This window comes from Paramormyrops kingsleyae, chromosome 7 (assembly GCF_048594095.1).
Source record: "Paramormyrops kingsleyae isolate MSU_618 chromosome 7, PKINGS_0.4, whole genome shotgun sequence".
Classification (NCBI taxonomy): Eukaryota; Metazoa; Chordata; class Actinopteri; order Osteoglossiformes; family Mormyridae; genus Paramormyrops; species Paramormyrops kingsleyae.
Window position 1 is genome coordinate 18686432 of NC_132803.1, and position 11451 is coordinate 18697882.

Consider the following 11451-nt stretch of genomic DNA (forward strand, 5'->3'; position numbering starts at 1 on the left):
CCCTTCTTGATCTCGTTTTTTGTAATAACCAGGATAGGATTGGAAAATTAGAGGTTTTAGACCCATTGTACGGTAGTGATCATAACATGGTTAAATTCGAGGTTAATTTTAGTGTCCAAAGAGCAAAGTCTAAATTAAAAGTATACAATGTTAGGAAGGCTAACTTTAATGGTATGAGACGGAAATTAGAAACTGTAAACTGGACAGAGTTAAATAGCAAAACAGTAGAAGAGGCATGGGAATTTTTCAAAAGCACATTGTTGCAAGTGCAAGAGGACTTCATACCTGTTTCCAGCAAAACTAAATCTAGGAAACGACAACCAAGGTGGTTTACTAAGGAAATTAAGAATAAAGTCAGGAGGAAAAGGGCTCTGTTCCACAACTGGAAAATAACTAATGATTTCAAAATCAAGCAGGAGTATCTAAGTCTACAGGCAGAGTTAAAAAATGACATTAGGCTATCAAAGAGGGATGTAGAAAGAAAAATTGCATTGGAGGCTAAGCATGACAGTAAAGGTTTCTTCCAATATTTTAACTCCAAGAGAGCACTAAAAGCTGAAATCACTAATTTACAGGATAGTAAGGGCCTTATAATTGATAACGAAATTGATATGGTAAATGAGTTTAATGATTATTTTTCAAGGGTGTTCACAATAGAGAACACAAGTAACTTACCACCAATTAATACGAATACAGCATCGTCTATGACCAATATATGTATAACTGAGGTTGATGTGATACTAAGCCTAGCTAAACTCAAAATAAATAAATCACAGGGGCCTGATGGCATCTTACCTTTAGTCTTAAAAGAGATGAGGGATATTATTAGCCAACCTTTGACTTTAATATTCCAGAAATCGTTATCTGCGGGTGTGGTACCATCAGATTGGAAGCATGCTAATATAACACCCATATTCAAAAAAGGGGATAGAAGTAATCCGGCAAACTATAGGCCAATCAGTTTAACTAGCATTACTGGAAAAATAATGGAAGCTATAATTCAAGTGAAAATGGTAGATTACCTAGATGCAAATAACATTATAAAGGATAGCCAACATGGATTTAGGAGAGGTAGATCCTGCTTAACGAATCTGCTTGAGTTCTTTGAGGAAGCTACAAGTGAAATTGATCACAAAAAGGCCTATGATGTGATTTACTTAGATTTCCAGAAAGCCTTTGATGTTGTCCCCCACAAACGGCTCTTGTTAAAGCTTAAAGCTGCAGGAATTTTAGGAACTGTGGCAGCTTGGATCAAAAACTGGCTAACTGATAGGAAGCAGCGAGTAGTTATTAGAGGCACTATGTCACAGTGGGCCTCCGTTTATAGTGGGGTACCGCAGGGTTCAATTTTAGGACCACTATTGTTCCTAATTTACATTAATGATATTGACACGAATACATACAGTAAACTGGTTAAATTTGCAGACGACACTAAGGTGGGCGGGGTAGCAGATACTAATCTAGCAGCAGAGAGGCTCCAACGGGATCTGGATTTAATTAGCGAATGGGCTGATACTTGGCAGATGAAATTTAACACAGATAAATGTAAGGTAATCCATGCAGGGAGCAGAAATATACAGTACAGATATTTTATGGGTTCCACTGAAATAAAGGTAGCTGATTACGAGAAAGATCTCGGTATGTATGTTGATGCTTCCATGTCCCACTCTCGCCAATGTGGGGAAGCAATAAAAAAGGCGAACAGAATGTTGGGTTATATCTCTAGATGTGTGGAGTTTAAGTCAAGGGAGGTGATGTTACACTTATATAATTCCTTGGTAAGACCCCACCTAGAATACTGTGTGCAGGTTTGGTCACCATACCTCAAGAAGGACATTGCTGCCTTAGAAAAGGTGCAACGAAGAGCTACGAGAATGATTCCTGGTCTTAGAGGAATGTCTTACGAGGAGAGGTTAGCGGAACTGAATCTGTTCAGCCTTGAGCAAAGGAGACTAAGGGGGGATATGATTCAGGTCTATAAGATTCTAACGGGTCTGGATGCCGTTCAGCCAAATGACTATTTCAATATTAGTCTAAATACTAGAACTCGTGGCCATAAGTGGAAATTAGCGGGAGAACATTTTAAAACAAATTTGAGGAAGCACTTCTTTACACAGCGTGTAGTCAGAGTATGGAATAGTCTTCCTGCTATTGTAGTGGAAGCTAAAACCATGGGTTCCTTTAAATCAGAGCTAGATAAGATTTTAACAACTCTGAGCTATTAGCTAAGTTCTCCCCAAACGAGCTTGATGGGCCGAATGGCCTCCTCTCGTTTGTAAATTTCTTATGTTCTTATGTTCTTATGTAGTATTTTTGGGGTCAGCTGGTGATTTTGTTTCACACGCACATACAGGATAGCAAATCTGAAATCTGCACATGGTTTGTGCGTATGAATTTCATTTGTTTTCCATGGCTTCACAAAGATTTTTTTGAGCGCTGATAAAGTTATAAATTAGACATGTTTGAAATGTGATTTATTTTGCATTGTTGTGTATATATTTAAAACTTTCAATACTAATTCTGTTACTCATCACTGGATATTACACTGCAAGGTGTTAAACCTCTGCATTTTCAGGAGCTATTTTACTTCATGATCTGTCAGCAGTCCTCTCAGTGTTCACCTGATCGTTACCATCCCTGCTAAACCAGTTGTAGGTGCTGATGTAGATCTTGAGTCTGACACCAACACAGAATTTGTTATACTATTTCATCTGCTCTGGCTGGAGATGCCCACAAACCTGGAGATGTAATTCAGAAAATTCTCCTCCAGCCCTTGCATTTTTGCCATTATAGTGTATGCATTGCAATAATTAGAAATGATTCATTTAGTAATTTTATTATTAGTATGTTTAAAAAATACTGAGAGTAAGCACTAGTTGTTGATGATCACTGTATGCTATCAAAATGAATATCCATGTGCACGCCTCCTGTAAAAGTGCATACGTGTGAGCATATGTGTAGTCACATGTCCTGATGTTCTCAAACAGTATGTGGCCATTGTTTTGCAGCCCACAGTTTGTGAACGAGAGCTCTGTGTGTTTGCCTTTCAAACGCTGGGTGTCATGAATGAAGCCGCAGATGAGATAGCCACAGGTGCTCAGGTACTGCACATTGTATGTATTTGGCATGTTTCTGAACAGGCTTTTGGGGAAGAATGCCTTTTTGCAGTAAAAGAGATTCATGTAAAAGAGACATGGTCGTCTATTGCTTCTGTTTCAAACAGTAATTTTTGGCTGTGGTACAACTGTAATACTACCAGTTCTGTAAATGATTGTTGATATATCTATTTTGCTTCTTGATAAACTCGGGTATTGTAATCCTCTGAATATTTTGAACAATGAGCGCTAATAACCTTGATCAATGTACAGTATGTCTGAGACTTTTTATGGGTTTGTAATGTTGCGGTGAATTAGTGGCCTTCAGCTTTGCCATGTACTCATGCAGAAGGGTTATGAGCCACGGCGTTCATTTGTTAGCTCATTCTCTGTGTACCAGGTGGTGGATTTGCTGGTCTCTATGTGCCGATCTGCACTGGAGTCTCCAAGGAAGGTCGTCATTTTTGAACCCTATCCATCAGTGGTTGATCCCAACGATTCTCAGTCACTGGCCTTCAACCCTCGGGTATGTTACATAACATCACAAATTTGTGATGCTTTCTGTTGTTCGGCACTTTTAAGTGATTAACTATACTTTAAATATGCAAAATATGTAATTACATTTGTGTAATAAATAGTAATTTCTGAATTAGGGATAATATAATAACACTGCTTTCATTCCTTGGTTGTTTGGGACAAGCTCATAATATTATATGTTTTTAGAAAAAAGACTATGACCGAGTGATGAAAGCCCTTGACAGCATAGCATCAATCAGAGAAATGACACAAGTAAGTTTGCCAGGTGGCATAATGGCGATTTAATAAATTCTATATGAGGATTAATTTGTTTCATGGAATAAAAGTAATATCGGAGATGCCCAAACTTTTTAGGTTATAGGTCCATATTCGATTTTTGTTTAAAGTCAGAGGTCCGGAACCATTTTCAATAGCAAAACATTTCAAGGATTTTATTGAATTCAATCTTTCAATATAAACATCAATATACATGTATAACAATTATGGGAACTTAACATAAAGACTGGTTATGAACATTATTGATTCATAAGGTCAATTATCGGCTGGATCCGGATCTATGACAACCCCTGGTTTATGTAATGGAAGACGGCCACAAAGCTGAATGGTGCTTGTCTGTAAGGTTTTGTGTAACATTTGAAGTTTGTCTGTGACACCTGATTGGCAGGGAAATCGAATTATTCATGTGGCCCAAGTAGAAAGTGAAAGATTTTATATACTCTTTCCACGCAATGTGTTAGAAGTACAAAAACACTTAATTAAAATGCTTATGATGCAGCCAAACGGAGCGAAAGCTTGTTCAACAAGCAAACTGAAATCTACTGTAACTTTGGAGAGCAACTGAGCTTTGTTCATTACAGAATGGTGATTTATTTTCATGTTGATTGTTTTGCATTTTTGAATTCTTCCTTCATAGGCACCGTATTTGGAAATAAAGAAGCAGATGGACAAACATGACCCTCTTGCTCATCCCTTACTGCAATGGTGAGTAATATTTCTTTATGTTTTATGTGATGGAGAACTGAGGCTGCTCGTATTCAAATATATATTTACACATAACTATGGATGAAATTCACTGATTTATATTTATTTATAATGTACTACATTGATGAAATTGATGCATGATTTAATTTAAATTTGTTCCCTTAACCAAGATGAAAGTAATAATGAAATGCAGAAATTAAATTTCATATATTCACTCACTCTCTCTCTCACATGCCCATACACACACACACACACGCACACACAAAATATCACTGGTCTGAAACTACTAACCAGTGGATTTCTAATTACCTTTCCTGCAAACCTTACAATGGACAATACTTTATGGAAATTAGTTTAACATGAGCATTTTTAGTTATTTTTAATGCCTTTGTAATTTGACTAAGAAGTCTAATTGATTATGTTACATAACTCTTAATATACCACACTGCACCTCTGCATCTCCAGTGGCTGATAAAAGCATCTGTATATTAATATTTTTCTTGGGAATTTAATCTAAGAACTCTTGCTGTTCATTCTAAACTTAGCTGGGACAAATGAATGCACAAATTTGAGCAAATAAGCAGCATTTATTTCAGTCAAAGTGTGTTATATTTAGAAGAGAATGATGAAAAAGAGAATGAAACTTTTTTGTGCTGTATTAGGCTCTGAAAGGTCCAATTCATTTACAAATACTTTCCTGTTCTGGGCAATAAATATCAACTTCACAGCTAATCCTAATGGATGAAGTATGTGTTTTGTGAGTTTTTGAAATAAATATTCCCTGTCTGCTCAAAGAAAAATGTGTCTGTTGAAGAAGTCTATATCTTGAGAGGTGCTGGATGAAGTCCCAGGAGGGTCTTTGCTGTATTACTTTGGAGCGAAGGCACTTAACCTGAATTGCACCAGAAAATGGTTGCAGTTGTTAGCTGCTTTGGATTAAAATTCTGAATACAAATTTCTTTACTCTGATCTTGAAATATTCAGCTTAATGGTGCCATTGTTTTTGGATGAAGCAGAAGAAACTCCACATTCATATGTACTGTATTGCATATGCACTGCATTTTATTAAATCAGTCTGATTCATATTTTTAGTTCAGTGACATACTTACAAATGTGAAATTTGTGATACAAATGTCAGAATGTGATAATGTCTTTGATCACAGATATACCTAGAACATCTGTTTAATAGGTACAGGACTGAGTACAGTGTGTCATGGTGTATTCAGAGCTTTAGTGTAATGTGTTTGTGTTAAAGTTCAAGTGGACTGGTAAGAAAATGTGAATTAATTAGAAAAATAAATTATAAAACTATCACGTGATTAGTTATTTTTGACTTTGTAAGTGTCTCAGTTTGACTTGACAGAGATGCAGTTGTCTTCCCTTGTGATTCCCTTAGCACCGGCCTCAATCACCTCATCCTGTTTAAATGCAAGTGATGTCATTTAATTAGTCCAGATATAATTGGTGTTTTTTTTCTACAGGGTAATATCCAGCAACAGGTCACATATCGTTAAACTACCAGTAAACAGAGTAAGTGATATTTTTTATGGTTGAGATTAAAATGTGCTGTTGCTGTGGATATTAATTTAATTCATTGAAAAATAGTTGACAAGTAGACATTTTCACGTTGTACAAAGATTTCTAACAAAATATTTGATAGAATCGTAGAAACTTTATATATAATTGGTCAATGATGCAAACAAGTGCACTTATATTTTCTGAATTTGAAACATTTTATTAGGTCTTGAAAAACAGTTCAGTAAGTGGAGGCGAGTGTGATTTCTGTCAGATTTGGAAATGATACTTTCATCAGTTTTTTACATTTTAAGTCCAGAACAGTAAATATTCATAGTTTTCTGTTTGTCAGGAATAGGTTTGGAGCACGTCTTTTGCTGCTGTGAAGCAGAAAGAAAAGCAGACTTGGTTTTGTTGGTGTTTTTTTAATTGTCTTTGTTTCCCTCAGCAATTGAAGTTCATGCACACCCCTCACCAGTTTCTCCTGCTCAGCAGTCCGCCCGCCAAAGAATCCAACTTCAGAGCTGCCAAAAACCTTTTTGGGAGTACCTTCGCTTTCCAGTATGTTTAAACGCTCATTATGTGCCAACTGTAAAAAGCTATTTAATATTTTGTTTTAGGTTTTGTTAAGACATGGTAGTTTTCTGCAATCTTCTGTGTGATTTTGGCATAAAGCAGAAATTTTGAGTCTTTAATTATAGTTATTGTAGTTCGTTGCTGGGCGGCTTGGTGACATCCACATTCAGCACTGGGGCTTTGAAATTTGCCCCTGCATAGTTTATTCTCCCTGCATGGCTTAGGTTTTCTCCTGCAGTCCAAAGAATTATTAACCCCCCGCACATTGACCATGATAAGTTTGCTGTTTAACGAGCTGATTTACGACCTTTTCCCATGTTTCTCACCTGTTTTTATGTCCTGTATGTATCCCTTTATCTGCTTTCTTTAGTGGCTCACACATAGAGAATTGGCATTCCATTCTGAGGAACGGTTTGGTTGTTGCCTCAAATACAAGACTTCAGGTAAAGAAAATGTATAACTGTTGGAGGCAAAAATGCCTGTGCAACTGGCATTTTCATTTATGCCTGTATATGTGCATCTGACTCTGCAGATCCAAATACGTAAACAAATCTGAGGAATTTGTTAGGCTGCAGCTTTGTTTGAATTTAGGAAATCAAAAAAAAATCAGTATTAGACATGATAAGCAAATGAAAACGATATATGCATGATTTTGTTATTTAATAATGAGAGCGATGCTTCAGTATTGCTGTCCCCGGCCTGGGAAGTATACAGTACGTCCATTGAGCTTTGGCAGACAGTGTGCTTAAGGCTCAGGTTCATGGGTGAACAGCACCACAATAGCAAATTTTGTTCCTTTTTATTCAGCAGTCATGCATGATGAAAACCAAGGCAGTTTTAGGCAGGATGATGAATGAACAAACCGCTTGTTCTCTGAACATTATTTAATAGGATCTCAGTGAAAGAATTGGTAGCAGTTTGTGGTCAAAAGAGCATTCTGAAATTATACTCTTCTGATTCATTTTACAAAACAAGCGTATGTTCTAATATTTTTATACCAAGGTGATAATATTCTTTGCTGCATTTAAACTTTATTTGCTTGACCTTTATGTTAGATATCATATCTTAAAATTTAGCGAAACCAACAGATTAAAGGATTAAAACACCATTTTATTTAAAAAATAATCATTTTCATATGTTGAAAGTAATCATGCCTGTAGTTAATTATTTCTTAGGATGTATTCAAGTTTGTATTAAAATATAACTATCAATGTACCTATAGGATTTATTTTATTTTGAACAGCTTTTAAAGGTGAATTTTTATCTGTTGTTATACGACATTTACAGCTCCATGGCGCCATCTATGGGAGTGGAATCTATGTCAGCCCTATGTCAAGTATTTCCTTTGGCTACTCAGGTAAGAATCGCGGATTTCATGCTTTCTGAAGGTGCTTAATACGTAATGCATTTTACCCAGGTCAGTTAGGTCATGGATTCATTTATTGTATAACATTTCACAGGGATAAACAAAAAGCAGCAGAAAGTTTCTTCAAAGGATGAGAATACGTCACACAGCAAAACAAACATGAATCTGCAGGTGGAAATTTCGTTGTTTACTTTATAAATGTGTTTAAATAATATCAGGAGATTGGTAATAAAATTGGTAATTTTAAGTATTTGAAAATTTATTTGCCTTTGTGACGTCCTTCTAGTCCCAGAAGAGGGGGCAGCAGCCACAATTCTTGCAGAGTCGAAATTTGAAGTGTATAGCATTGTGTGAAGGTAAGTCTGTCAACATGCGGACATTCTCAGGTTCAATGTTCATGATTAGTACTGACATTATGATTTTCTCCTTTAGTCATTACATCTCCTGATCTGGACAAACACGGTGATATCTGGGTTGTCCCCAACACAGATAATGTCTGTACAAGATTTTTTTTTGTGTAAGTATCGGCACTTTCTTAATGACGCAACCTTATAAACAGATCTGATGATTAAGGCACAGCAAATGTGTATTTTATTAGTGGAGTTATGTTTACCAATATATATATAATTTCTGTGTGTGTATTTTCTTTTGCTGCTGAGAATATTTGCCTTTCATTATAAGTCACTAGTAATCTTTGATGCCTTTCAGTTATGAAGATGGGCAGGTTGGTGACACAAACATCAACACGCAGGACAGCAGCATTCACAGAGAGATCTTGCGAGTTATAGGCAATCAGACGGCTACTGGATAAGGATGACTGACTCTTTACTCTAGCCTGAGTTCACCCTTTATAGCCTCAAAGCTGGATTTTGAGCTAAAGTGGTGATTATAGTTTGATTTGATAAGCATGGAACACTACTAAGAAATTAAATTGGTTTGAAATCTTAAAAAGTGAAACCTTTGTACCCCGGTATGAAGTATGAAAAAAGTAAGTACACTGAGCCTTCTGCTATTACAAATTCTGACTTTATTTTTTAAGTACAGTAACCTTCACTGTTTATGAATTGTCAGGAAAGTCCAGTTTGACCGATGGACTGCTTTCATCTTTTTTAATAAAAAAAGAAAAAAAGTAACATTCTTGGTGAAATTGATAGGATTTATCATAGTTGTTGAACCTTTACAGTAATTTGGTACTCCTGTATAACAAAAAGCCAAATCTCACAAGATGTTTACTAAATGAGACATGTCTGTTTGCAGTGTAGGTAGTGAACAACAATGGTGTTGATATGCACTTTAATTGATTTTTTGGTATACAATGTATTACACTTATCAAAATGCCTCCCCCCCACCAATGATCAATTGTCAGTCATATTTAACTGATCAGTTTTCTTCCAAATAAGGTGATTTACACAAGATTCATGCTTGACTACAATGAATGCTATCCAAACCTAATGCTTTTCAGTGTAAGAGAACCATCAACGTCACCTTCTAGTTATCTGGCCATGCTGCTGGCTTCAGAGCAGCGATAAAATGGTTGTTGTAGGGATGTTCCCAGCGTACCTCCCGCAGTTGCTTAATTTCTCTTCATAAGCCCAACACAAAGCCCAATGACAATAATGGTTGCTGCTCAATACACCAGCAGTAACTGGTTTACAGCAATTGGTCAGTGCTTCTTTTTCCAGTCTTCGGTTTTTATCTGCCTTCAACTTCTGATATACTAATGATATTCTATGATGTTTAGAAAATCATGGGGAGACTTAACAGGTTATTTTATAAGGGATGGGGTTTATATGGGGGGAAAACAAAGCTTGTGTTTGAGGTTCCGCTTTTATATTTGGCCATTTCTTTCTAATTGTAGACATTTATAAGTGAATCAATTAAATCAAAATGTCACATGCTCCCCTTGCTTATTTTTCATCAGTTAGGACATATTACAGAAAACTTTGATTAATGTCTGATCAATGGTTATCAAAAGCAATAAATGAGAGTAAAAATTTGGTTAAAATAGATGATTAGGTAAGTATTTTCATAGTTTTAAGGAATGCTGTTAGTTTGATATTATAGGCTTTATTTGTCCAAATGTTCTTCATTACTGATTGAATATTTAATATGGCACATCCTTGTGTCTCCTTTTAATTGAAATAGCATAGAAGGTATTAAAACTTGTAGTTTCTTTTGACAAAATTATTTGAAATGAGAAGTTAAATTTTTGACCAGGAGCATTATTCTATTATCAGCTGAAGTAAATGCTCTTAACACTGTATCAGTGTTATAGTATATATGGATATTATGATAAATATAATGAACATTTTTGTTAAAAATGTTCAATGCGTTTAAAGTGGTGTGTAAATGTTGTAATATATTCCCCTATTCGAAAAAAAGGGAAAAAATTGGAAATTAAAACTTGGTGAAGATTTCATAAATGTATATCATGAAATGCACACTGTTCCTTAATTCCAGTTTCAAAATGCTGTTTATTAAAATAATAGTAAAACTTTGATTAATGCTGAGTTAAGGCTTTTTTAATGTTTAATTTATTATCTGAACCGGATAGCTTGATGGATTCCCCAAACTGAAGTTCCATTTGATTCTGCATATGTATATTTGGAATACATAATGGTTCTTGTTTTAGGCATTATATGCTCCCACCCTATAGAAAAGAAATTTATTACGATTCAGTTAAAAATACTCCTATTGTAAATACCTGATGGTTACAATTTTATAGTCCTTTTTTTATTTAATTCAAAAATGTGAATCAAATGTGTTACGCAAATAGATAAGATAGTACATGAGGTGAAACAGTGAAAATGAATTCATTAGTCCCTTTTCTACAAACAGTATTGTCTTCGTTTTCAATATGGTGGCTACTTATTTTTTTTTATAATTTTTGTAAATCATATTCATTAAAAAAATACATCTATAAAAATGAATAAAATTGCATTGATTTGCAAAACAAAAACTGAATTTTTAAAATCAATAATCAGAAATAAAAACAAGGACAGCGTACTTCAGAACAACATAGTGAACGTGGATGAGTGAAGATTCAGTTGTGCTACTTTTTTGTTTTTTTTTCTGTTTTATTTTTTGTTAAATGGTTTTCATTTGAAACCTTTGAAGTTTGATTATCTCTGCCCTGCACAAAACAGTAAATACTTCTGCTAATTAGCCTTTGGTGCCTTAGAAACAGAGTAATGGCAAATATACTGTAAATATTGTAAATACTGCCACAAAAACATGAACGCCAAATATTTTCTGTATTGAGTTTCTACAGCTTTTTTTTCCTTTTGCAATCAAATCAAGCTTTTTCTGGCATTTTATTAGTTATGGAATAATAGCTTATGTATCTGTTTACTTTCAATAAATTTAAATTTGTTTAAACCA

At 35.1% G+C, this 11451-nt stretch overlaps 1 protein-coding gene across 1 annotated transcript in view; it reads left to right on the plus strand.

Moving 5' to 3' along the window:
* The window catches only part of parp8 (poly (ADP-ribose) polymerase family, member 8), a 50419-nt gene extending 38968 nt beyond the window's left edge, over positions 1-11451 (plus strand). Inside the window, exons 15-26 of the mRNA XM_023823295.2 lie at positions 3009-3101; positions 3496-3621; positions 3819-3884; positions 4546-4613; positions 6095-6143; positions 6577-6689; positions 7075-7147; positions 7992-8061; positions 8165-8241; positions 8357-8426; positions 8503-8587; positions 8779-11451. Coding sequence (XP_023679063.1) covers positions 3009-3101; positions 3496-3621; positions 3819-3884; positions 4546-4613; positions 6095-6143; positions 6577-6689; positions 7075-7147; positions 7992-8061; positions 8165-8241; positions 8357-8426; positions 8503-8587; positions 8779-8881 — 993 coding nt within the window. The 3' untranslated portion in view covers positions 8882-11451. The remainder of the gene's footprint in view (positions 1-3008; positions 3102-3495; positions 3622-3818; positions 3885-4545; positions 4614-6094; positions 6144-6576; positions 6690-7074; positions 7148-7991; positions 8062-8164; positions 8242-8356; positions 8427-8502; positions 8588-8778) is intronic.